Source organism: Crocuta crocuta, unplaced genomic scaffold (genome assembly GCF_008692635.1).
Source record: "Crocuta crocuta isolate KB4526 unplaced genomic scaffold, BGI_CrCroc_1.0 scaffold190, whole genome shotgun sequence".
In the NCBI taxonomy this organism is placed as follows: Eukaryota; Metazoa; Chordata; class Mammalia; order Carnivora; family Hyaenidae; genus Crocuta; species Crocuta crocuta.
The window spans coordinates 1,447,563-1,475,062 of NW_027527955.1; the positions used below are offsets into that span (position 1 = coordinate 1,447,563).

General features: G+C 34.3%; 1 protein-coding gene across 7 annotated transcripts in view; it reads left to right on the forward strand.

Annotated features, from left to right (window-relative positions):
* Positions 1-27,500, forward strand: part of PDS5B (PDS5 cohesin associated factor B) — a 129,408-nt gene that overhangs the window by 71,584 nt on the left and 30,324 nt on the right. For all 7 annotated transcript variants that reach the window (XM_077752530.1, XM_077752531.1, XM_077752534.1 and 4 more), the window contains exons 19-23: positions 5,896-6,019; positions 8,571-8,729; positions 21,064-21,132; positions 22,695-22,831; positions 25,094-25,217. In XM_077752530.1, the coding sequence (XP_077608656.1) occupies positions 5,896-6,019; positions 8,571-8,729; positions 21,064-21,132; positions 22,695-22,831; positions 25,094-25,217 (613 nt within the window). The remainder of the gene's footprint in view (positions 1-5,895; positions 6,020-8,570; positions 8,730-21,063; positions 21,133-22,694; positions 22,832-25,093; positions 25,218-27,500) is intronic.

Here is a 27,500-nt window from a genome sequence, read left to right on the forward strand (position 1 = left end):
CACTGTTTGATTTTGTACTTGTGCTTTTTCTAATTTCTTAAAGTAGGCCTGGAGTGCAATGCACTTTCCTCTTAGGACTGCCTTTGCTGCATCCCATAGAGTTTGGATTGTTGTATTTTTATTTGTTTCCATATATTTTTTAATTTCTTCTCTATTTGCCTGGTTGGCCCATTCATTCTTTAGTAGGTTGTTCTTTAACCTCCATGTTTTTGGAGGTTTTCCAGACTTTTTCCTGTGGTTTATTTCAAGTTTCATAGTTAGAGGACCACTTTATAGATGGTGGTATGCTCCTCTATCAGGAGGCACATGATATCTGGTTATTTCTCTTTTTGTGATGTTAGCAGTTGATGCTGCTTAGTAATCAGAGATGATATTCTGTCATTCCTTCTTCATTTATTAGTTGAATACTTTCATAAAGAGGAACTTCTCATCTATTCTCGGATTCCCCAGTGTTACATCTGTTCAGATGGTTTTTTTAGGTTATTGAACAGTGTTCAAAATAGTGATTTTCATAGCATCCTTCAAATGTGACAAATTAACTGTTGTCTTTTTATTTTTTATTTTATTTTTTTTAAATGTTTTATTTATTTCTAGGTGAGAGAGAGAGAGACAGCGTGAGCAGGGGAGGGTCAGAGAGAGAGGGAGTCACAGACTGAAACAGGCTCCCGGCTCTGAGCTGGCAGTCAGCACAGAGCCCAATGTGGGGCTCGAACCCACGAACTGCGAGATCATGACCTAAGTGAAAGTCGGACGCTCAACTGACTAAGCCACCCAGGCGCCCCTGTTGTTGTCTTTTTAAAATAACCATTATAAACTTATGAACTTATACATATTTGTCAATTGCAGTGATCACTTTCAGTGATGCTCATATTGCCCCATCTATACCCAGGAGCCTGTTTAAGTTGACCTTTGAGTCCCTTTGAAGAGCTCCACTAATTTCTGTAATTTCCTAACAATGCGATATGACAAGATGTTCCAGGTCCATCTTGTTCGTTTTCTGTCCCAGACCTGAAATCAGCCATTTCTCTAAGGAGCTCTGGTTCCTTTTAGTAGAGATTTTATTAAGAAAATCGTAATGTGAGTCTTGTGAGTACTGATGGCTAATGTGTGGGTCATTTTTCTAGAACAATTCAGTGGATATAGCAAAAACAAAAAAAAGGGGGTTTTGGAAGATAAAATGCATTATATGTTATATTGATTATCCAGTTCTAACTCAGGACTGCAGTATTTTTGCAGAATCTTTTCAGTTTTACATTTGTATCACCTTCCCCCCATGCTTAGATAACAAACGACGATAAAATCATGGTGTTGCATATTAACTCATTTGAATTATCCCATAATAAATACCTAACAGTCTCAGGAATAGCAGTAGCATTCCCAATGTTATTCCTAAAAACAGTTGTTTGTTTACTTGGTTAGGCAGTTCTCTTTTGTCTTTAAGATATAGATCACATTAGGGATTTACAGCCAGGTTTCCTTGTTTCACAGTTACTTGCAATGATTCTTTTTTGTGTAGTTCTGCCGCTAGATGGATATATACTTTTGTTGCTCTTTTAAAGTTAAATTAAATCTTAAAAAGTCTTTAATTTTAAGTAGGCTCCATGTCCAACATTGGGCTTGAACTCACAACCCTCAGTTGTATGCTTTACTGACTAAGCCAGCAAGGTGCCCCTAAAATTTGATTTTATTTTTAAGTTATATGAAATACTCACTGGTTTTAAATTCTGAAATTCAATTAAATTCTGAAATTTCAATTCTGAAAAGCAAAATATATTCCAAGAGGTCTAGCTTCTGTTTCTCATCTGTCTACCTATTCCTTTTTACCTTTAGATAAACTTAAAAAAAAAAAAAAAAGCCCTCTATGCATGTCTATCTAGGTGTGTTTCGGTATATATATATGTATTCATATACCCTCTTTGACAGATAAATGATAAAATACGCTGTACATGCTTTTCTCCACCTTGCTTTTGTCTTTTGATACATACTGATAATTATTCCATATTTAAGTATTTATTTCGTGCTTTTTATCAGTAAATGCATATATAATTTTTCTGGTATTTTGCTACATTTCCATCCGTGGTGGCTATAACATTTTGCATTCTCACCAACAGTATAAGAATGTACCTGATTCCCCACAGCCTTTGTAATAAGTCTGTGTTGTTATGATGATGTGTTTCTTTGTCCCTGATCATCGTCCTTGTTCTACCATTATTGTCTGAGAGTAGCATAACCACTTCTACTTTCTATTTTTTTTTTTATATTAGTCTTTGTTTTATTATGTTTTTGTTGATTTGTTTTGTTTTTGGTTGTTTTAATCCAGTTTGACAAACTATCTTTTGATTGAAATGTTTAGACCATTTACGTTTAATGTAATTATTGATATAGTTAGGTTTAAGTATCATCTTTATTTTTGTTTCATCTTTTGTCTGTTTCCCTTTCTCTCTATTTCTTTCCTCCTTGGGATTAACTGAGTATTTATTTTATTTTTAATTTTTTAAGTATTTAATATTCCAGTTAGTTAACATACAGTGAAATACTAGTTTCAGGTATACAGTATACTATTTCAACACTTCATGCAACAGTGCTCATCACAAGTGCACTCCTTAATCCCTATCACCTATTTTACCCATTCCCACTCTCCTGTAACCATCCGTTCTCTATAGTTAGGAGTCTGTTTCTTATTTCTTGGTTTGTCTCTCTCTCTCTCTTTTGTTCCATTGCATGTTTGTTTTGTTTACCTTCACTACTGGAGATATCTACATTCAAATAAAATTATATCATTTAATGTGTATTATAAAGGCTCTACAACAGGATATCTCCATGCCTTGCCCCTCTAAGTTTTTGTTGGCATAATTTGTTTCAGTATATGTTTTAACTTCTACAGTGTGTTGATATTTTTCCTCTAAACAGCTTGCTAAGTCTTGGATTAACAGTGATAGATTTATTTGTACACTCACATTTGCCATTTCTGTCACTTTTCATTTTTTAGATATCTGTATTTTCATCTGGTATCAGTTTTATTCTTGAATAACTTTAATGTTTCTTAGCGTATAGTTCTGCTTGTAATTCATTATCTCAGCCTTTCTTTCTCGAATAAAATCTTTATTTTGCGTTCATTCTTGAAAGGTATTTATTCTCAATGGAATTCTAGATTGACAGTTTATTTTTGTTTAGTACCTAAAAGATGTCACTGCATTATTTTCTGGATTGCATAGTGTTTGATGAAAAGTGTTCCTCTGTATGTATTGTTTTTACATATGTAATGTATATTTTTTTAGACTGTTTTTAGGATTTTTTTCTTTATCATTGTTTTTACCAAATTGATAATGGTATGTCTTGGAATGATTGATTTTTTTTCTTCTCCTTGCAGCTTATGAGATTTTGGGAACTATGGGTCTTTTTTCCAATCTTATTTGGAAAAATTGTGGCAACTATTTCTTAAAATATTTTTTTCTGTTCACCCCTCTTCACCCCTTTGTTTTTTAGGATTCCAGTTGCATGTTTTTTTGACTACTTGATATTGTCTTACAGGTCACTCATACTCCATTTTTTTTTTTTTTTTTTTTTTTTTTTTTTTTTTTTTTTTTCNTCTTTCTCTTTTTTTTTTTTTTTTTTTTTTTTTTTTTCTTTTTTTCTTTCCCCCTGTCCTTTTTTCCCTCTGGTTTTCTTTTGCATAGCTGCTATTGCTATGTCTTCAAGTTCACTGATGTTTTCTTCTGTGACATGTGATCTGCTTTTGATCATTGCAGGTTTTATATTTTTCGTGTTTAGTAGTTGCATTTGGGTCTTCTTTATATATTTTATTTCTGTCCTCATGTTTATGTTTTCTTCTTGGGCATATGGAGCATATTGATAACAGCTGTATATGTCTTTGCTAATTTTGTCCCTGCGCCATTTCTGGGCCTATTTCTATTGATGAATTTTGTTTTCCGGTTATGTATTACAAGGTCTTTCTATTGTGGATGGTGGAGACCTGAATTACTAGCAGCCCCATGTGTGTTAGGAAATTTTTTGGCTTACTGCTTTCCAGTATTATTTTCCTGGTGTCTGATTGTTTGTTTGTTTTCTTTTTTTTCCTTCTGCATGGCACGATCATTATTCAGTCAAAGACTTGGAACACCCCTCTGTTGATCTCCAGAATTCAAGCTCTCTTGCTGTCTTTGTGCCTCCTTCCTCTGTGGAACTTTGCCCTAGAAATTATAGCTGCTTCATCTCCCATTGTGGTCTCCCTCAACTCCATGTGACCACCAGATTCTTACTGGGTTACTTCTCCTTACATGGCAGGCAGTAAACAAGGATAGATGTAGGACTCTGGTAGTTTATTTTCCATCTTTTAGGGATTTTCATCGTGTGCTGCCTGTTGTCCTATGTCTAAAACCTTTAACATGTTTATCTGTTTTCTGCTTGTTGGAGTAGGAGAAAGTAGGAGAGAATCCCATTTCAGATATGCCATCATCATGTGAAGTTTTAATTTATATGTTGTTTTAATTTGTATATTATTTGTAAATGAGTAAAAGTAAATATCTTTTCACACATCTCTATTTATCACACATTTAGATCTACTTATTATATTTTACTTATTTTAATTTTTATTTATTTTTGAGAGAGAGAGCGAGCAAGAGAGAGAGAGCACGTGTGAGTTGGGGAGGGACCAGGAGAGGGAGACACAGAATCTGAAGCAGGCTGCAAGCTCTGAGCTGACAGCACAGAGACCGATCTGGGGCTCCAACTCATGAACTGAGAGATCATGATCTGACTCGAAGTCAGATGCTTAACAGACTGAGCCACCCCGGTGCCCCTTCTGCTTTTGAAAAGCTTTCTGTGTATGTCCAGCCCATTTGTCCATGATATTGCTGGTCATTTCATTCTATATTTGTAGAATATTTGTGAAACAAAATGTAGAATTTCCCCTCAATCACCTGTCTTTTTATTATATTTTGTTGCTCTGTTTTGTGATAATCTATTACCATGACGGATTATTACATCTCTGAATTCTTAGTGCTTGGACACTGGGTTGGTATTGAGCAAGGAGGTAGATTCAGAAGTTACTTTTCCCGTGAGATGTTTGAATAAATAGTTGAGCTAAGAGATCCTGCTTTATTCATTATTCATTCTAAGTTTTTATGTAGTATACTGGTATGATACCTGTAGGTAGCTACATGACTCACTTGTTACTTCCCTCAGAACTCTGCTTTAATGTTACTTTATCTGCAAGGTCTTCTGTAACCACTCTCTTTCAAATCAGAATACTCACCTCTCCCTACTCCATATCCTGTCCTCTTTGTTTTCCTTTTTTTCCTCCCCAGCAGTTATCACAACTTGATGTAACACATATTTTTGCTAATTTATGTATTATTATTTGTCTTGTCCAAAATATTCTAGTAGGATGAAGGCAAGCATTGGGACTTTTAATAAAAGTGCCCCACATACAGTAAACACTTAGTTTGTGTAGGTTTTATAATCCACTTTCCCTTTATGTGGGTTGTCCTGGTATAAAGTGAAAGATGAATCAGTAGAGGAAAGAGACTTGAAAAACAGTTTACGTCCCATTTTATATATGGTCTTATGTAAAAGGTGGCAGCAACTTAGCTGGGGTGATAGCTGTGAGAACAAAAGAGAAAAGACTAATGGGAATGACAAGAAGAAATGGTTCACCATCCATGTTTCTATTTAGAATTGTTAAGTAAAAAGGACAAAAAAAACTTGTATTGGACTATATTCTTAATATAGATGTTTATAAAGCAAAATTAGAGACAGTTGAAAAGGAGTTCAAGTAGGTTTCTTTTGTTCTTACAAAACATTACTTAAAAAATACAAATGGTAAAGTATCTAGTGGAATTTTGCTGATTTTTCCGGTTTATTGTTTTCTTTAATTTTATTTTTTGTTTTTTTTAGAGCTTTGCTTCCTGTTTTACATCACAAATCTAAAAAAGGACCCCCTCGCCAAGCCAAATACGCCATTCATTGTATCCATGCGATATTTTCTAGTAAAGAGACCCAGTTTGCACAGATATTTGAGGTAAAGAGGAAAAAAAAGTTTTTTGTTTAACATATTACAGTTAAAAAACACGTATTAATGATTTTATAGAATGTTCACATTTGGAGATGCATCATTTTATAGTATGTTTTCAGGATTTGAATCAGTAAATCAATACTGATGTGTGGTTAAAATATGAAAATATCTGATTATTCAGATGTTTAGTAGTAACTTAAATTCAGAAATCAAACAATTGTATCATAATTTTTGATATACATTTAATATTAGGAAACTTTTTCATTAATAAGTAACTATATATAAAATCATACTTATTGATAATCAGTAATGAATATTCTGTCAGTTTACAGGTTTGAAAAATTAGAGTTCTGTTTATGAGATACTGCTGAAGTTTGTGGAGTTCTGTCAATTCTAATTGGTAATATAAAGTACATCTAGATTTATATGTACATAATCACTGACCTAATATTGTACAGATTAAATTGTTTTTTAAATACATATATTTTTTTGCCCTTTAAATTACTATTACCCTTTCTAGGCATTGCATTTCACTGTAATCTGGGGCTATTCTTATTATATATTTAGTATTCTTATTATATATTTAGCATTTTTACATAGTATAGGAACCTTGAATGAAATTAAAGCAGTTTGGAAAGTATGCTGAAGCTAGTTAACCATATAAGCTTTGACTTGTTGTCTCTGTTTTAGAAACATTTATGGTAACCTTTTTGCATCTTCATGTATTATGCTAAAGACCTGCACCAGGAAGAAAAGTAGTTGTCTTTATCAGGCATCATCTTTGCTGTGTATAGCAAATAATTTATTTCTAATTTTGTGCCTTTTGGGGTGGAAGCATTTTTTGTAGTCTGTTTTATAGATGAGAATGACTTTGATGAATTCATGTTGATTTAGAAAGCTTTTGTTTTTCTTGATTAATCTCCTTTCTCTTCCTTTCAGTGGTGATAAGGAGCAGGATAATGTTGATAATAACTTGAATTTGTTATGTACTTTTATTTTCATTTCAATATTATATATCTGCTATTTTATTTATTTTTTTCTCTGATATTTTATTTTATCTTTACCATAACCTAACCTATAATCCTTCTGCTGTAGTGTACAGGTTGGCTACCTTCTGAGAAAAGGTTTCATAGAGGTATCTGGCCTTTATGAGATTACTTTTAATTCAGGGTCTAAAAAAAAATTGCTTTTTTAAGAAATGATTTTATTACCTTATTTTGTAAAATTGTCACACTCATTATTGAAAAAAAAAAACTGTGATCAGATTTTCATTTATAATATAAAGAAGCTGGCAGTGGAAGTGTTGAGGGAACTCATCAAGAATAGCAAGAAGTAAACTCATTTAAATATACCTTTGACTAAATGAAGCCTCACATTACCCTAATACGTTGGGGAGGAACAGTTTAATATTGTTTTTCAAGCCTAGAATTCTTGTGTTTAGCATCGGAGGATGGCATCAACTCTTTACTAAAAATGTCACTGAAAATTTTAATAATTTGCTTGTCTCCAAATCAGAAGATACAAAACAAATTCAAATAGTAAATAGTAGAATAATAAGTTTTCTCCTCTACCTCAGCCCTATATCCCCAGCCACTCACTTCCCACTTCTAGAGGCAGTTGTTACCAGTTTCTAATACACTTTTCTCAAGAGTATTTATTCACATAATACACACACACAACACACAGAAAATCACACACATAGATTTTTGTCTCCTTCCCTCTCTGCTTATGCCAGTGATAGTCTACAATAGTCACTCTTGTGATTTCTCAATTTAAAATATTTAACAAAACATTTTAGGTATTATAAGATACAAGGAGTCTCATTCTTTTGTCATGGCAAAATATGTATTAATGTTTGGCGTTTCTATCAATAATAAAAAGAATTCTCTTAGTTATGATACTTAGTATTTGATGCTACAAAAATCCATAAAAATGCATGTGACTCTGTATAATAAGTTTATTTCTTGCTCCTGAAAAAATGTCCAGTTGGGTATTTGGATTGCATTCTAATCAACAGCTTAGACACACAGATTTTTTTTGGCAAGTGGCTTCTCTTTAAGTCCCACTGTATCCTTAAGCCTGTCAGTAAGTAAAGAGAATACACTCCTCATTCCTGCTTTAGTGCAAGCCTGGCATACTTTACTTTTATGCCCAGTCTGCTAATAACCAGAGCTTATTCACTTATTTTCATCTGACTGCAGAGGAAGCTGCATGTATAGCCATGTAGGAGGTAAAAGAGCAGTGGATATTGGTGAGCCCTAGCAGTCTCTAAACATATTCATATATGTGATCATAAAATATGTAATGCATAATATTCTCCATGCTGAAACTTTTTTTTACCTAGTTCTAAAATACGACTTGGGCACAACTGAAAATATTTAAGTGTGATGCCTTTTAGATACAAATAAGCTATAGTTTAAATATAAGCTAGAGGTACCACTTAACATCATATATATGTATTGAAGCTTTTGTAATTTTTTTATTTGAACATGAAATATGTGAATAGTTTATTTACATATTTATAGAGTTGAATATATTTTCCTTTCTTCATTTTCAGCCTCTGCATAAGAGCCTAGATCCAAGCAACCTGGAACATCTCATAACACCATTGGTTACTATTGGGCATATCGCTCTCCTCGCACCTGATCAGTTTGCTGCTCCTTTGAAGTCCTTGGTAGCTACTTTCATTGTGAAAGATCTTCTCATGAATGATCGGGTAATTTATATTTTTTAGACCTTCTTCACAATGTTATCTTCTAAAATCTTATGCAACAAAGAGAGAAGTGAAATGACGTAAATAACACTTCCATTTGGCTGCCTTCTTTGAGGTTTTCTTATCTTTTTAACATGCTTTTATCTCCGGTGGAACTGGAGACATTGAAACAGGCTTTTATTTGAGCATATGCATGTAACCTGCAATACATTCCCTGATAAATACAAAATATCATTTGATTTTCTTTCATCTTTATAGTGGGTTAATTTTTACAATAATAATCTATTTTTAAAAATGTGAAGACTTACAAGCTAGTTCACATTATAGTTGTCATGACAATAGTTGTTTCTTTCCCTCCATACAGTAGAGAATTAAGAGCACTAGGAGAAATCATTAGGAAAGAAGTGATTTTGTCTGTCTTCAGTTTGTGATTATTTGGGGCAGTGCAAGTTTGAGTGTGGGAGAACTGACTCGGAGTTTTATGCCTGTGCAGACACATATGTAACTATCAGTTTTGTGGCTGCTGTGTGCTCAGCACTGTACTAAGTTCTTTGGAGAATTAAAAGAAGTTTAATTCTTTAAAGTTTAAATTCTTTTAAAGTTTCTCCTTTTTTTTTTTTTTTTTTTTTTTTTTTTTTTTTTTTTTAGACAAAANGCAGGGGAGGGTCAGAGAGAGAAAGAGACACAGAATCTGAAACAGGCTCCAGACTCTGAGCTAGCTGTCAGCACAGAGCCTGATGAGGGGCTCGAACCCACAAACCGTGAGATCATGACCTGAGCCAAAGTCGGATGCTCAACCGACTGAGCCACCCAGACGCCCCTAAAGTTTCTCCTCTTAAAATCTAGTTATAATTCTTGCAGTGTGTAGTTATATTGCTTACATGTTTCATATCCATCATTATTCTTCTATTAATATACTTTAATATACTATTAATACTTCTAAACTGATCTGTTATGGAAAAATAGTTTTGGGGGATAATAGTCAAGATAATTGTATGTATTAGATCTCTAATGATTTGTGGCTGTTTTAGTTGACTAGAGCCTTGTAATTTGGAGACCAAAGGCCTATGTTAATTACCATTGTCCCTACCTGTGTTCTTCAGTTGTGTCTCTCAATTTTCTTCCCCTAAGTATAGTACTTCATATGTTCTTTAGATTATGTGTGCTAATCATGTGTTTCAAGTTTGATATCCTTACTGTGTTTTGTTTTCTTTAATGCAAAAATTTTGTTGAGATAAAACATACAAGAGAGTGCACACTTTTTAAGAGTGTGATTCATTGAGCTTTCACAAAGTTAGCAATTTTGACCACCTGACAACCCAGGCAAAGAAATAGAAATTTACCAGACCCCCAAAGCCCCTGTGTGTTTTTCTTATTATTAACCACTCCCTTCTCTCTGAAGATAACCATTTTCTTGACTTCTAATACCAAAGATTTCTTTTACCTGTTTTTGAACGTTTATAAATGGAATTATGTGGAGTAAATTTTTTATGTCTGACTTAACTCAGTATTACCGTTGCGAGATTAATCCATCTTGTTGTACATAGCAATGGTTTTCATTTTTGTTGCTGTATCGTATTCCATTGTTTGTATATGCCATGTTATCTGTTCTGTTGCTAGACATCTAAGTTACTTCCAGTGTTAAATGCATACTGCTATTACAAATACTTTTTTACATATCATTTTGTGCACTTATGTATGAATTTCTCTTGTAGTTGCTGTATGTTAGAGTATAAGTATGTATAAGTTGTTTTAGTAGATTTTGCCAAATTTTCTTCCTTCCTTCCTCCCTGCTACCTTCCCTCCCTCCCTCCTACCCTCCCTCCCTCTCTTCCTTCGCCAAATTGTTTTTCAAAGTGATTATACCAATTAAAATCCTTATATATGCTGAATGAGGGTTCTAGTTGTACTATTTCCTTGACTATATGCAATATGGCAGTCTTCACCATTTTAGCCATTATATGAATGTGTAATGAGTGCTATGCCCTTAAGCACATTTTCATGTATGTATTGACATTTTGGCTCTCCTCTTTTGTGAAGTGTCTGCTCAAGCATCTTCCACATTTTTCTATTAAATTGTCAGTCTCTCTTTTATTCATTCATAAGATTTCCTTATGTATTCTGTTGGCAATATGTTTAGCAAATCTGTTTTCTCGCCTTGTAACTTGCCATTTCACTTTCTTAATGGTGTTTTTTGATGAACAGAAGTTCTTTTATTTTTATTTTATTTTTTAATGTTTTATTTATTTCTGAGAGAGAGACACAGCGTGAGCAGGGGAGGGTCAGAGAGAGGGAGACACAGAATGTGAAGCAGGCTCCAGGCTCTGAGCTGTCAGCACAGAGCCTGACGCGGGTCTCGAACCCACAAACTGTGAGATCATGACCTGAGCTGAAGCTGGATGATTAACTGACTGAGCCACCCAGGCGCCCCTGGAAGTTCTTACTTTTAACAGCACTCATTTTATTATCTTATTTTTAGCACTTAACCTTGTCTTTTTTTGGTCTACTCCAAGGTTGTGCGTATATTCTCTGTATTATTTTCTGGAACTATGGTATTATACAAACTTCTAGCCACATGTAGCTATTTAAATTTAAACTAATATAATTGTAAACCTACTCACACATTTCAAGTGCTCAGTCACCACATATTGCTATGTTGAACAGCCCAGAACATTTCTGTCATCTCAGAGTTCTGTTAGACAGTGTTGCTCTAGAAGCTTTATTTATTTAACTTACACATTATGCTCAGAAATCTACTTGGTATTGATTTTTGTATACGGTATGTAATTAATATCAAGATTCATTTTTTATTTCCATCTGACTCAGCTCCATTTGTTGAAAAGACTGCCTTGCTACATTTTTTTTTTAAAAGTTGAGATGAAATTCACATAATGTAAAATTAGCCATTTTAAAGTACACAATTCAGTCACATTTTAGTACATTCACAATTTTGTGTGACTGCCACCTCTGTCTAGTTCCAGATCATTTTCATTAAGCAGTCACACCTCATTTTCCCAGCCCAGGGCAACCACCAGTCTCCTGTCTGTCTTAAAGGATTTAATTGTTCTGAATATTTCCTATAAATGGAGTCCTACAGTATGTGACTTCTTGTGTTTTTCTTCTGTCACTTAGCATAATGTTTTTGATGTTCATCCACGTTGTAGCATACATCAGTACTTCATTCTATTTTATGGCTGAATAATATTCTGTTGTATGTATTTATCACAGTTTGTTTATCCATTTGTTCATTGATGGACATTTGGGTTATTCCCACCTTTTGAATATCGTGAAAAGTGCTGCTATGAATTTTGTGGCTCGGTGTTTGAGTACCTGTGTTTAGTTCTTTAGGTATTTTCCTAGGTGTATACCTCTGATAGATTATATGGTAATTCTGTGTTTAGCTTTTTTATTTATTTTAGAGAGTGCTCAAGAGGGGGAGAGGGGCAAAGGGAGAGGGGAGTGGGGAATGAGAATCTTCGGCAGGCCGCATGCTCAGTGCAGAGCCCCACACAGGGCTCAATCCCACAACTCTGGGATCATGACCTGAGCTGAAATCAAAGATTTGGGCACTCAACTGACTGAGCCACCTAGGTGCCTCCCTGTTTAGCTTTTTGAGAAGCTGACAAACTGTTTTCCACAGAGGCTACACCACTTTCCCTTCCCACCAGTAGTATATGAAAGTTCCTCTCCACGTCCTTGCCAACTTACTATATTCTGTTAGTTTGATTGTAGCTATCCTAGCAGATATGAAGTGGTATCTCACTGTGGTTTTGATTTGCATTTCTCTAATGATACTGAGCATCTTTTGATGTACTTATTAGCTATTTGTATATCTTTTGGACGAAAAACTATACGTGTCCATTGCCCATTTTTTAGGGCTGCCTCTTTGTTGAGCTGTAATAGTACTAGATACAATTCTCTTGTCAGATACATATTTTGCAAATATTTTCTTCCATTCTGTAGGTTGTCTTTTAAGTTGTCCTTTAATTTTTTAATTGGGATATAATTGACATGTAACATTATATTATTTAGATGTGTGCAACGTAATGATTCAGTATGTTATATATTGTGAAATGATCACCACAAAAACCTAGTTAATATCCATCCCACGCAGTTACATTTTTTTTTTTCCTGTGAGAAATTTTAAGATCTACTCTCTTGGCAACTTATCAAATATACACTGAATAGTATTACTAACTGCAGTTACCAGGCTGTCCATTCTGTTCCATGACTTACTTATTTTATCACTGTAAATTTGAGCCTTTGACCCCATTCAGCCATTTTGCCCACCTACCACTTCCTTTGGCAGCGGTCAGTCTATTCCATTCATCTTTGATACTTGAGAGTCTGATGAATACAAGGTTATATCTCATTGGGTTTTGATTTGCATTTCATTGATGATTAGTGATATTGAGCATCTTCTCACATACCAGCTGTGTGTCTTCTTTGGAGAAATGGTCTATTCAAACCCTCTGCCCATTATTTAATTAGATTCTGTTTTTGATACTAAGTTGTTAAGTTCTTTATATATTATGGATTTTAGCCCCTTATCTGATGTATGATTTGCAAATATTTTCTCCCATTCAGTAGGGTGCTTTTTCTTTTCATTGGCAATTTCTTTTGCTGTGCAAAAGATTTTAGTTTGGTATAGTCCCATTTGTTTATTTTAATGTTTGTTGCTCTTGCCTGGGGAACCTCTTGCAAAAAATGATTGCTGAGACAAATGTCAAAGAGCTTACTGCCTGTGTTTTCTAGGAGTTTTATGATTTCAGGTCTTTTTTTCAAATCTTTTTCTCTTTTGAATTTGTTTTTATGTGTGGTATAAGGATGTAGCTGTCCAGTTTTCCCAATACACTTTTATTGAAGAGACTGTCCTTTCCCTATTGTATATTCTTGCCTCCTGTGTCATAGATTAATTGACTATTAATATCGCTTCTGTTGATATCTTTGTTTTCATGCCAGTACCATGCTGTTTTGATTTTTATAGCTTTGGAGTATAGTTTGAAATCAGGGAGCATGAGGCTTCCAGTTTTGTTCTTCTTTCTCGAGATTGCTTTGACAACTTTTGATATCTAGTAGCTTAAGTCTTCCAGATGTCTTTAATGACAACTGCTGCTGTTGTTGCTGCTACTACTGCTGCATCATTATTGTCATCATTAGCTTTTTCAAGATTGTTTTCGCTATTGTTAGCCTTTCGCATTTTTATCTACATTTTAGAATCAACTTATTGGTTCTCCTTATACTGCTCCACCCTGACTGGCTGGAATTTTGATAGGTGTTGTGTTGAGTTACAAGTTCTAGTTCTCATCAGTTATAATACCACTTTTCATTCTTTGAACATAGTATTATAATCCTGAGCTTTCGATTTCATGAAGATGGTGTATGTCTTAGTCTTCAATTTACCTGGATAAAGTTTCTTAAATTTTTGTGTAGATGCCTTATCTTTCTTAAGTATGTTCCTAGGCACTTTATGCTGTTTGATGCTGTCTTAGATAATATAATTTTTAATATTTATCTGCTAACTGTATATTGTTGGGATATGGATATAAAGTTACTTCTTTTTTATATTGACTTTTATCCTAGGATCTTGTTAAATGCAGTTTTTAATTCTACTAGTTAGTATTTGCATTTTTGGGATTTTCTCTTTTCACAGTCATGTCATTTGTTCATCAAGACAGCTTTATTTTTTTCTTTTTCCATTCTTAATGCTTTTTATTTCTTTTTCTTCCTCATGCCTTGTCCAGGACCTTCAAAACAGTAGAAGTGGTGACAGTGTACATTTTATCTTCTTCTCAGTGTTAGAGAGGAAGAGGGACTATTAGTAACCAGCAGAGGACCTGAAAACTTCATCTGGACGGCGTGTTTAGGGCACTACACTTAACCTAGTCCTGGCATACGTTCTTCCATCTTCTTTTATTTAGAATAGTCTGTTTGTATATCATGTAAATAGTGATTTGGGTTAATTTGCCATCTAATTTTTATCTTCAGTTTATTCTATCATTTCTATATTCATTTTATTCTTCTTTTTTTTTACTATTTATTTATTTTTGAGAGAGATGGAGTGTGAGCAGGGGAGGGGCAAAGAGAGAAGGAGACACAGAATCTGACCAGGCGCCAGGCTCTGAGCTGTCAGCACAGAGCCTGATGTGGGGCTCGAACTCACAGACTGTGAGATCATGACCTGAGCTGAAGTCAGATGCTTAACCAACTGAGCCACTCAGGCACCCCTCCTTGTTTTTGATTAAATATTTTTATTCCATTTTCCCCTTTACTGACTTGTTTTTTACATTTTCCTCTTCTTTTAGTAGTTGCTCTAGAGAGTACAACATTCTTCCTTGACTCACTGAAGACCAGTATAATGACTCTGTTTTAAGCTTTCAGGACAATAGGTTCAGTATTCTTAGGAACTTTAGCATACTTTTTTTTTTTAATATTTTTTATTTATTTCTAGGAGAGAGAGAGAGACAGCGTGAGCAGGGGAGGGTCAGAGAGAGAGAGGGAGATACAGACTCTGAAATTGGCTCCAGGCTCTGAGCTGGCAGTCAGCACAGAGCCCGACGCGGGGCTCGAACCCACGAACCACGAGATCATGACCTAAGCAAAAGTCGGACGCTTAACCAACTAAGCCACCCAGGCGTCCCGGAACTTTAGCATACTTTAATTCCCTTTATTTCCTGATGCTTTTTGTGTTCTTGTACAAACAGGACCATTACTGTTGTGATTTTATACAGTTAATATTTATTTAGATTTACCAATATATTTTTGTTTTCTTGTTTTTCATTCCTTTTTATCTATGTGATGATTTTCTTCCTACTTAGAGAATTAAAGTAGTATTTCTTTTAGTGTGGATTACTGCGAATTCAGGCCCTTGATTTTTTTTTGAAAATGTCTTTACTTTGCCTTCATTTTTTAAAGGATATTTTCTCCAGGTTTAAAATTCTACACAGGTATGTTTTCTGTCCTTAGAAATTTGAAAATATTATACCATCTTCTTCCATTTTCTTACCTTTTCTCTTGAAATCCACCGACAGTCTTGTTCCTTTAAAGATTTTCTTTTTGCTTTGAATGCTTTCAAATTTTTATACTTTGCGTTGGTTTCCAGTTTCACTATGGTGCGTCTGAATGTGCTTTTCTTTATATTCATCTTTTTGAGGGGCTTGTAGCTCTTTGTGAATGTGTAGCTTTGATGTTTTGCATAAGTTCTGAAAAATTTTGTTTCATATTCTCTTTCCTCTCTTACTGTAGTTCTAATTATACACTCTAAACATACAGTTTATTTTACTGTGATATAGTTTTGTGACACCTTCATGTACTTTTCTCCCTGTTGATGCTTCAATTTTGTTTTCTTCTGACCTGCTCTTCACATTTGTTTAATCCTATGTTAAGCCCATGCATTGGATTCTTAATTGCATTTATTTTATATTTAAATTTTATAATTTATTTGTAGTTTTAAAAATTTAAGCGTTTTTTTAATGTTTATTTTTGAGAAACAGAGAGTACAAGCAGGGGAGGGCAGAGAGAGAGGGAGACACAGAATCCAAAGCAGGCTGCAGACTCTGAGCTTTCAGCACAGAGCCCGATGTGGGGCTCAAACTCACAAGCCAAGCCTTGAGATCATGACCTGAGCTGAAGTCGGACACTTAACCAACTGAGCCACCCAGGTGCCCCCCTGTAGTTTGTAGTATAGCTTTTAGTTCCCTGCCACAATTCTCTATCTTGCCCTTTAATTATTGAACTTCTTTAATTATGTTAATGTTGACATCAGCCTTAATTTCTATATCACCTGTCGCTCTTTTTGTCTTACTTGTCTTGTTTTTCTCTTTTTGGTCAAATCTTGTCCTATACATATTTTTTTTTAATATTTATTTTGAGAGGTGAGGTAGGGGCATAAAGGGGTACAGAGGATCCAAAGCAGGCTCTGTACTGACAGCAGAGAACCTGATGGAAGGCTCAAACTCCCATTGAGATCATGACCTGAGCCGAAGTTGGACGCTCAACCTACTGAGCCACCCAGGCGCCCTGTGCACGTTATTTTTGATTGAGTGGTAGATTTGTATACGAAAAATGTTACAGATAATTTGAGGCTCTGAATGACTTTGTAATTCTTCTGGAGAGGATTTCTTTTTCCTTCTGACAGGTAGTTGAGCTGTTGTCAGATCACTTTGGTCTAGTCAAGAATGCACTGTTTGGAAGCTAGACTTCATTTTCTGACAGGCTGATTCTTTTTCTGATCACCTTTAGGTATAGGGTGTATTTGTTACGGATCCACTTAGAAGTCCAGTGTATTTTACAGGGACTCTTTCCTTTATTGGACCCAGAATTCCAGCTTTTTTCCTTTCCACCTCTGTGACAGTGGTGAAAACATTGCTCAATTGTCCGTCTCTTTTCCTTTTAGAATCAGTTATCAATTTTTATGAGAAAAGTAATCCTAGGGCCAGACTCAAATCTCTTGATTTCTCTCCTCTTTTGAAACTTTGCCCTGCAAATTTTCACTGCTTTGGTAGCTCTTTTATCACCTTAACATTGATTTTTTTTTAAAGATCTTTTATTTAGCCTTTCTATTTTTTCCAATGTAAGATAGGTTCAAAAAACCTAATCAGATCTTGTCAGAAACAGACCTTTCAGTTCTAAACTAACCCATCAATTTGTCTTATTTTAATGTTACTTTTGATCTGTATAAAGGAATATATATTTAACCTTTTTGTAACTTGTTTTATAATAATACAGTAAACACTTATGTATTGTCAGCTCCTGGTTTATTACTCACCTTCTGTGTCTTCACTGGCCCAGGTAACCACTGTAATGAATTGGGGTCTACTTTTTACCAACTAAAACAAACACTTTATCACATGTATATCTCTAAATAACATACTTGTTTAGTTTTGCTTTTTCTTTTCTTTTCTTTTTTTTTTTATAATGTTTGTTCATTTATTTTGAGAGAGCACATGCAAGAGCCAGGGAGAGGCAGAGAGAGAGGGAAAGAGAGAATCCCAAGCAGGCTCCACACTGTCAGCGTGGAGCCCAACCTTCGGCTCAATCCCTATGTTTGAGTTATACCATATATATACTTGACTGACTTGCTTTTATCATTACACATTTGTTTCTTCGAATAATCCTTGTTATTATATCTAGCTGTACTTCATTCATTACTCTGCATTATATCAATGTGTGAAATTACTTCTATTCTCTTAGTGGACATTTGGAATATTTCTGTTTCTTTCCTTCCTGGAACAGTACCCCTATGAATGTTCTTATAGAGGCTGCCTGTTGCATAGGAGCAAGAGTATCTCTAGGTTATAGTTATACAAGTGAAATTGATGAATCATAGCATATACACACATTTAACTCTTCATTTCATTCCCAAATTGTTTTTCAAAATCATTGTGAAAACTTACTTTTTTTATTAGCAGTATATAATACCCATTATTGTCAGATCTTTTCACTTTTGTCCATTTATTAGTTACAGAATACATTGACTCATTCTAGTCTTCATTTGCATTTCCCTGGTTATTAAGTTTTTATGTCTAGTTACCATTTACATTGCCTCTTTCTGAAACTCCTTTAGAGGTCTTTTGCCTTTTTTTTCCTGCGCTTTTTGTCTTGTATAGGTAATCTTAACACACATTAATACTTTTCTGGGTATATCTTGCAGTATCCTCATAATAAATGTATAAAATCTCATCTGTGGTGTGTCTTTTTATTCCCTTTGTGGTATCTTTTGAACAAAAATTATTAATTTTAATGTAGCTAAATTTATTCCTTTCTTTTGTAGTGCATTTTACATCTTGAAGAAATCTTTCCCTACACTAGTGTTATAAAAATAGTCTCCCATATGTTCTAAAAGTTGTAAGGTTTTCTTTTGACATTAAAAACATTTAATCCATCTGGAATTAATTTATTTGTTTGTATGCTATGACTTAAGGGTTTCATTTCTTTTTTGCTTCCCAATAGGGCAACCAAATTTCCCATCATAAATTATTGAGTAATCTTTCCTTCTTCAAATCCTCTGCATTGTTACCACTTACATTGTTCCTACCCTGTGTTCTTTAGCAGTGCCTTGTTTGCTCATCTACAGAGTGCCTTTCCATAAAGTTTTGTAATTTTCTTTGTAAAGAAAATTAAAAAATTTTTCTTGTACAACTTTGTTAGGTACTTTGATTTTTTAAATTGTTTTATATTTGTGGATGATTTGGAGAATTATTTTATAGTTTTAATCTTTTGTTCATCTTTCTTGCTAAGCTCTTTTTTCCTTATTTTAATTTTTTTCTGAAGAATGTCAGTCTTGATTATTAGAAATTAGAGAATTTCTAATCCTTAAATATTTTATCACTCTGTTAATTCCCTTATATTTCTACATGTGTTTCCTCTGCTTACCATTTTTCATCTCATGTTCATCTATCAGTTTTTGAAGTGATATAGTCAAGTCTTCTGTGGTGATGACATTTTCTCTTATTCTTTTTTTTAATCATTTATGTTTTGATTTATTTTGATATTCTGCTAGTTGTACACATGCTCGTGAATTTTACATCTTGCTGTGTTATGAGGTTTAAAAAGTGCATCAGTATCCTATTTACACCAGTGTACCAATTAAATCCATATCCCATTTCATGCCTTTCATCTTGACTGATACATTTTTTCATCCTGTTAGTTTTACATTTACTCTGTCATTGATTTTATTGCATCTGTTTTGGTTTTATATTGTTTTTGAACCATCTGAGAGTCTGCTGGTTTGATTTATGACTTTTTCTATTTTGTAATACATACTGATTGACTTTTTCTTATGAATTAAATATTTTAGTAGAGTATATATTTGAATAATTCTTTCACAGTGGCTTATAGTTTGGAAACTTTCTTTGTGTCTTAGCTTGCCGAAAATATATTTTCCCTTATTCTTGAGTACTGGAATCCTATGTTTCATGGCATAGGATTTGGCTGCAGAAAATTCAGAACACTGTTTTTTGGCATCTAGTCTTGGCAGCTGAGAAATTTGAAGTTGATCTGATTCTCACTTCTTTTTTGGAAGGTTTCCCCCTGGAATCTTTTGGGATCTTTCTGATATTCTTAGTTCAGAAATTTCACCAGAATGTTTCTAATGTGATTGCTTTTCCATTATTTCTATCTTATACTTTGAAGGCACTTCTCAGTTGAAGTGAGTAGAAAGCTATATGTGTTTGACAAGTTTGCCTTCTGGATGTTGGGACCACCTGTCTTGTTGCCAAAGAGTTACCTGAGCAGCCATTTGATTTCTGTTTCCTAGGCTGCCTCTGGAAATCACTCCATCGTCTGGCAGTATACTGGATCTCTAGTGTTCCAAGATTGGGTTCAGCTCTTTTGTCATCTTACTTTAGTCACCTGGCTGCCACTTGTAAATTCACACATCTTGCAATGCCTGCACTTTATCATCTCAGGATTATTTTGTGATTGTGCGTAAACTAAAACAAACAAACAAACAAAAAAAACAAAGCAAAACACCCTAAATTTTTTGGAGGATGTTTTCTTCTGTACTTTGCTATGGAGATGCAAACCTTCTAGCTCTGTAAATTTTTTTACTGTATATTTTTTGTTTTTGTTTTTTAATTTTCTAAGATTCTGGACTTCTTTTTGGCCCTTTTTGTTTTCCAGCCCTGCTGTGTATCTGTTGCCATTTTGGTGGGATTTAGGTAGGAAGATATTAATGCATGCTTTTTCTTACTTAGAGTCAACTGCAAGCCTTTCTCATTTTTTCTTCTCAAAATATTTTGTTATACCTTTCCCCTTATTTAAGAACTGTGTTTTTTGGCTCTTTTGATTTTTATCCTATAGTCGGTGCCAGCTGCCTTAAATAATTGAATCATAAGTCTTAAAGGGCTAAGTGAGGAAGCGTATGTTTAAGTGGTTAAACTCGGTCCTTCCTCACACCTAGAAAGCATCAACTGCTGCTGGGTTTGTAAGTACTGTATTTGAGTGCTAGTGGAGATAAGTCAACCTTTTTTTTTTTTTAATGTTTTATTTATTTCTGAGAGAGAGAGAGAGAGAGACAGCGTGAGTAGGGGAGGTCAGAGAGAGAGGGAGACACAAAATCCGAAGCAGGCTCCAGGCTTTGAGCTAGCTGTTAGCACAGAGCCCAGCATGGGGCTTGAACCCACGAACCATGAGATCATGACCTGAGCCGAAGTCGGATGCTTAACCGACTGAGCCACCCAGGAGCCCCATGTCAACCTTTTTGAGGAATAGATGAGGTATTTTAGTCATCTGTAATGACTGCCACTGCAGAAGATAAAGACTTCATTTATTCACTAAGTATTAATTAAATATGAAGATTCTTATTTATGTTTTAAAGTCCTTCATTTTTGTTTAGCTCCCAGGAAAAAAGACAACTAAGCTTTGGGTTCCAGATGAAGAAGTTTCTCCTGAGACAATGGTCAAAGTGAGTGATATACATAGATCTATTTATTTTAATACATTCACTAGATTGTATTATCATTATAAGTATTAGGATTCCTGTTATAAAGATACAGCTATTAAAATCATCCAAGTCTTTATATTTTTTTATATGACATCCCATCTGCTCTGAGAGTATAGGGCGGTGATGAAAAACCCGAGGCCTAATGGGCAACTGCACATAATAAATATAATATGAAAAGAAAAAAAGTGTTTGAAACTGCCTCCATGTTGCTGCTTAGTTATCAACCTTAAAAATTTTTTTTAAATTTAGTTTTGAGAGAGAGACACACAGAGCATGAACAGGGGAAGGGCAGAGAGAGAGGGAGACACAGTATCCAAAGCAGGCTCCAGGCTCTGAGCTGTCAGCACAGAGCCTGGTGTGAGGCTCCAGCTCAAAAACCATGAGATCATGACCTGAACTGAAGTCGCACGCTCAACCAACTGAGCCACCCAGGTGCCCCTTAGCTATCAGCCTTTTAATGGCAAAAGACCATGCTGGCTTTCTCATGTACATTCTCCTATTCAGTAAAGATGGTCATCCAGGTCACCCAGGAAAAGACTATTTATCTTTTCCATGAGATTTGATAAAACTTTTTATTTTGATTAAAAAAAATTTCACTCCATTGTTCCTTGAATTAGGAGTAATACATAAAAGATTACTCATCACTAGTGTAGAGAGTATTTATTAAAAGGATCTACAGTCTGTAATGTAGACCACATCTCAGTCCATTACCAGGAATAAATATATTAGATACTGTTTTTCTAGTTGTAGTTTCATGTAAATCTGTTCATGTTGTATATATGTGTACTAGTTTATATTTTATATTAGGAAGTACTTGCTCATGTTATTCCAGCTTCAGATTTTGATACTGTTTCTGCGGCTGATGGAATGATGCTTGATGCTTTTAGTTCCAGTATAAACCTATTTTCTCAGCAGTGGACTCAAGCAGCATTTTTGTGTAGTCAGTCAGCACCGGACTAGAAGACAGGCAAGGTTGCCTGCACTTTAAAGTTCATGCTTAACAAATGACATATGAAAAGTTTCTGCCTATACCACTGTTCGAGACCCACTTAGCTCCTGAGCCAAAGCTCTGTAAAATGCTAAGATAATAAGTGAAAAAGAGGTAAAATGCGCCTCTTCAAAAAGGGTTGTTGGAAACATTAAAAGCAATAACAGATTTTAAAGCACTTAAGTACTTCATAATTATAAAATGTAGCACAAAAGACAGAATATAATTTGCAATTGGAAACTTTTCTGACTAAAGAAGTTAAGCATGATTTACTGTGGGTTCTAAGGAGTAGAATTTATGATGTGGAAACATTAATCAAAAAAGAACAAGTTTTAGTTCTGTCATTTGTCAGTTGCATGGGTGGGGTGGTAAAACATCTTTAAGACATTCTGTTATCTTGATGTATGCAGAAAAGAATGATTCTTTTTTCCTTTTCTTAAAAAGCATCCATTAAAACCATTTCTTTTTTTTAAGGTTGATACAGAATTTTTTTTAATGTAGCAATGTTGTGTTTGTCAATTTGTCTTTTAAATAGATTCAGGCTATTAAAATGATGGTTCGATGGCTCCTTGGAATGAAAAATAATCACAGTAAATCAGGAACTTCTACCTTAAGATTGCTAACTACAATATTGCATAGTGATGGAGACTTGACAGAACAGGGGAAAATTAGGTATGTAATTATCATTTCAAAATTCTTGTGCAGTATTTCAGTATCTTGTGTAAATGTTTAATGGTGCATTTTCTTTATAAGAAAATAATTAGTATTCCTGTGGAGATGTGCATATATTTTTATTATAATATGCTTTTATACAGTGGTTATTTCAAAACGGCAGTCATATGTCTGGGGCAGGGTATTGCTATACATTGTAAATATTTTAAGCAATAGATGATTACTTTTTTGAATGACTAATGTGAAATGGTTAGTATACCAATCAGTAACTGATGTTTTCCATTCTTGTTACAGTCTAAAGTAAAAAGAACACACTGGGTAGAAGACAACTTATTGAATCTGTTTCCAGAACTATAAATAAAATGTATGCACACTTAAAAATGTACTTAATGTAAATTATATAAACACACATTTTGTTTTGTTTGAAAGATGTAGTTGAGTGTAGTGATTGAAAAAAATGGATCCTAGAGCTGGGATTTAAATCCTGGCACCACCATTCACCAGCTAGGTGACTTTTAGCAAGTTACTTTAACCACCTTGTGTCTCTGTTTCCTCATTTATAAAATAGAGATAGAGGCACCTGGGTGGCTCAGTCAGTTAAGAGTCAACCTTGGCTCAGGTTAGGATCTCACGGTTTGTGAGTTTGAGCCCCATGTCAGGCTCTGTGCTGACAGCTCAGAGCCTGGAGCCTGCTTCAGATTCTGTGTGTCCCTTTCTCTCTGCCCCTCACCTGCTTGTGTGCGTGCATGTGCATGCTCTCTCTCAGAAATAAATATTAAAAAAAATAGAATGATTATACCTATCTCGTCTAGCTGTTACGATCATTAAATTAGTCATTATTTATATGCATATTTAGATCTCATATCATCTGTTTTTATTCCTGTGATTCTTTACTGAAATCAGTGTGTATTTGAAATCTGCAAATATATGTGAATTGCATTGGTTCAGTTTTAAAACAAATCTTTATATAGAAATTTGGTCTTCAAAAACTTAGTTGTAAAATATTTAATTATTTGTCTTTATTTATACTAAATAAGCTTCAGTATGACAAACAGAATTTCCTTTAGTGGTGGTTGAGTGAATTACCTCATAATAGCTGCTTGCAATATTACTGTTGATTAACTGAATAGTTATCTTTAGGACATGTAACTTTAGAACCTTATAAATGTTGACATGCATTCAGTCAGTATTTTTACATAATCTTTAGAAAGAGAAAGGGTGGTCTTAAGCCAGTTAGATCATTAGATTGTAGAAGGCCAAGAAAGTGTCTTTTAAGTCACTCTCAGTGCTGTATACATGATAGGCATATACTTGTTTTATGAATATTGAATAATTTTTACTGTGAAAGTACATGGGGAGTCAGTTTGTCTTTTAAATACATTAAGGCTCTTAAAATCATGTCTCGATGGCTCTTTGGAATGAAAAATAATCACAGTAAAGATTTACTGTGTAGTTCATTTAATATATCACTGTATTCAGAAGGACTGTTTAGATATATTTACTATCTAAGAATTTACTAATGTTTAGGGGCGCCTGGGTTGCTCAGCCAGTTGAGCATCTAACACTTGATTTTGGCTTGGATCATGATCACAGGGGTCATGGGACTGAGCCCTGCATCAGGGCTCTGGACTGAATGTGGACCCTGCCTCAGATTCTCTTTCTCCCTGTCTCCCCCCTTTCCCCTGCTTGCATACTCTTTTTCTCTCTCTCAAATCATTAAACTATATATATGTATATATGTCTATTTGCTAATGTTTGAGGTGTGTCCCATTAAGCAGAAGTTTTCTTAAATTTAAAAGGAGCTTCTTGGTAATGCTTGAAAAGTTGAATCCTAACTGAAAATTGTGATGTTTCCTGCTATACCTGCTTTCATTCTTCTTTTATACTTAGCACATTAGTTTTAGTTGACTTTAACAAGTTAGGACATTTTTGTGCCTAATTTATAAGTAAACCAAAAAAAATCCGTAACAGAAGACTTTAGTTAGACATACAAATAGATTTTTCTAAGCTTTAAGCTTAGCTAAAGCTATTTTATGTAGGATGAAAGAATTAAATGACTTTAGTATAGACTATGTTCAAGAAAAGAACTTTGGAGTATTAGAAACCATCTTCCAAAATTAAGTAAACGTAAGTGTTTAGCATCACTAAATTGTCTTCTGCCATTTTTTTGGCCACAGGAAATTTTATAAAATTAGATGTAGTGTAGGAATGTTGTTATGCAGACATTTAGAAATCTAATTTACATTCTTTCTTATTTTTTAGTAAACCGGATATGTCACGTCTGAGACTTGCAGCTGGGAGTGCCATTGTGAAGCTGGCACAAGAACCTTGTTATCATGAAATCATCACATTAGAACAGTATCAGCTCTGCGCATTAGCTATTAATGTAAGGAAGATGGCCATAGAGAAGAGGACTTTGTATGGTCTTTAACTTTTAGGAAGAAAAAAATTTCTCCAGGAGATAGAGATAAAAATGTCGAATTGTCTCCTTTTGGAAGATGTATGCACGAGAAACATTTCAGAGTTCTAAAACTGTTGGTTGAGTTTTGGGTTCTGACATAGTACATTCGATTCTTGTTCTTTGTAGTAGTTTTGTGCTATAGAGTCCCCCCAACCACCAGATGAGCAAATACTGATTGCTCTGAAGGGAAATGTAGGGGTGATTTCTTCAAGCCTCTGCTCCCAAGATTTTTGTCAGGCTCTCAGCACATAACCTTGTTTTATGTGTGTTTCTATTTGAGGACAGATGATTTAATATATAGTTGTCATTACCATTGCACTCATGACCAACAGAGCTGTAACTACTGCCTGAATAAAACTTTGCCAACATATGTGCTCCCTAAGGCATATCACAGCCTTCTTGCTTTTAGGAACACTAAACAGCACTATGCTTGGGAGCTCTTTTGAACAACAAAACCACCAAAAAATGCACAAAAACGTGAAAAATGTGGCACTAAATAGACTGTCAGAAGGACACTTGTTCATAGAAGAGCTGACACACAGGCACTGCATTCAACTTCAGATGGGATGTATGTCAGATGATTCGGATTGTTGCTGTGCTCATTTACTCACTAGTGTGTTGATTTACTCACTTCAAGTATTGATTTTGGGGTTACAAGTAAATTGTAGTAAGTGAATTCGCAGATTTGGCTTGTCTAAATAATGAACATTGAATCTATTGAGGTCTTAAAAGGAAGAAAAATACAGATATGTACAGTTTTATAAAGATATGACATAGATTAATTTCGGGTCAGAAGCAGTTATTTCTCAAGCCAGTTATATTTTCAAGTTACTAACAGTGATACTAATGGATTCATACTCATCTTACAGATGCTATATTAGAGTAACAAACATAATATTTGAATTTTGTTACTTTGGAAGTTTTTAGCATCATTGAGAAAATTAGAAAAGACTTCTATAATGGAAAATATGATATTTAAATATGAGTTTTTCACTCATTATTTGGTCATTTTACACTTAATTTTCCTGTTCTTTTCCAAGTAGTCTTATGTATAAGAATTTGGCATTTATTTTAGGGATTATTGTAATTTTTCTTTCCACCCTTCCTTCTGCTTATTTAAAAATTAGTGCTTATGTGTAACGCCTTGCCATAAGCAGTTGACTTTTTTTGTGATCATTTTGTCATATTTTGGTACTTTAGTCTTTTTTTGTTTACATTTATCTATTTTTGAGAGAAAATTACATTTATTTATTTGTACATTTTACATTTATTTATTTGTGAGACCGAGCATGAGCAGGGGAGGGGCAGAGAGAGAAGGAGACACAGAATCCGAAACAGGTTCCAGGCTCTGTATGAGCACAGAGCCTGACATGGAGCTCGAACCCATGAACCATGGGATCATGACCTGAGCTAAAGTCGGATGCTCAACCAACTGAGCCAGTCAGGCACCCCAATACTTTAGTCTTCAAAGTAGCTATTCCAAATCTCCAAATCTTCTTTATGTCTTTAGTTTTAGTGTTTTAATTCAGATATTATATACTAAACCATTTGAAAATGAGATTTCGAAGAATCCATAATTTCCTGGTTTAGTTTTCCTCATTAAATTTTAGAAATAATCTTATTTTGTAAAAAAGTGAAAATTGTTTAAAAATATATATTAAATTTCTTAGAAGAAAACAACCTTTATAATTTTTCTTTTTTAGATTAGCAATATTTGCAGTCAGTTGATTTATCACATTCTTGGTCTGAAATTTTAGAAATATTGGTGCTACTGGTATTAAAGTCAATTTTTACGGAAGTATGGAAATATGTAAGAGAAATGGGCTTTGTTTGAAACTTACTGTAAGAACTATGTGCAGATCGTTAAATATTCACTATGTGTGAAAAGCATCCGTACTTCTAAAGATTTTCTAGCACAATATATGTTATGTATTACTATATCAGTCACCAAATTCCCAAGTTGAAAGTTCAAATTGCCTAAGTTTTAAGATTGTTTTGGAATTCTGTTAACTATAGAACATGTGTTAATGGTTAAAAGTTAGTTAGTAGTATATTCTCACCACTTACAGACATATAGTTACCCTCCTGAACAAAACCTTTCCCTGATTCTGTTGTTCTTGTAAACCACATGCCTCTCTCTTCTTTTTCAACCTCCAAATCTCGAAGAGTAATCTTTATCTTTGTCTCTTTTTACCCACTTATCTCTTA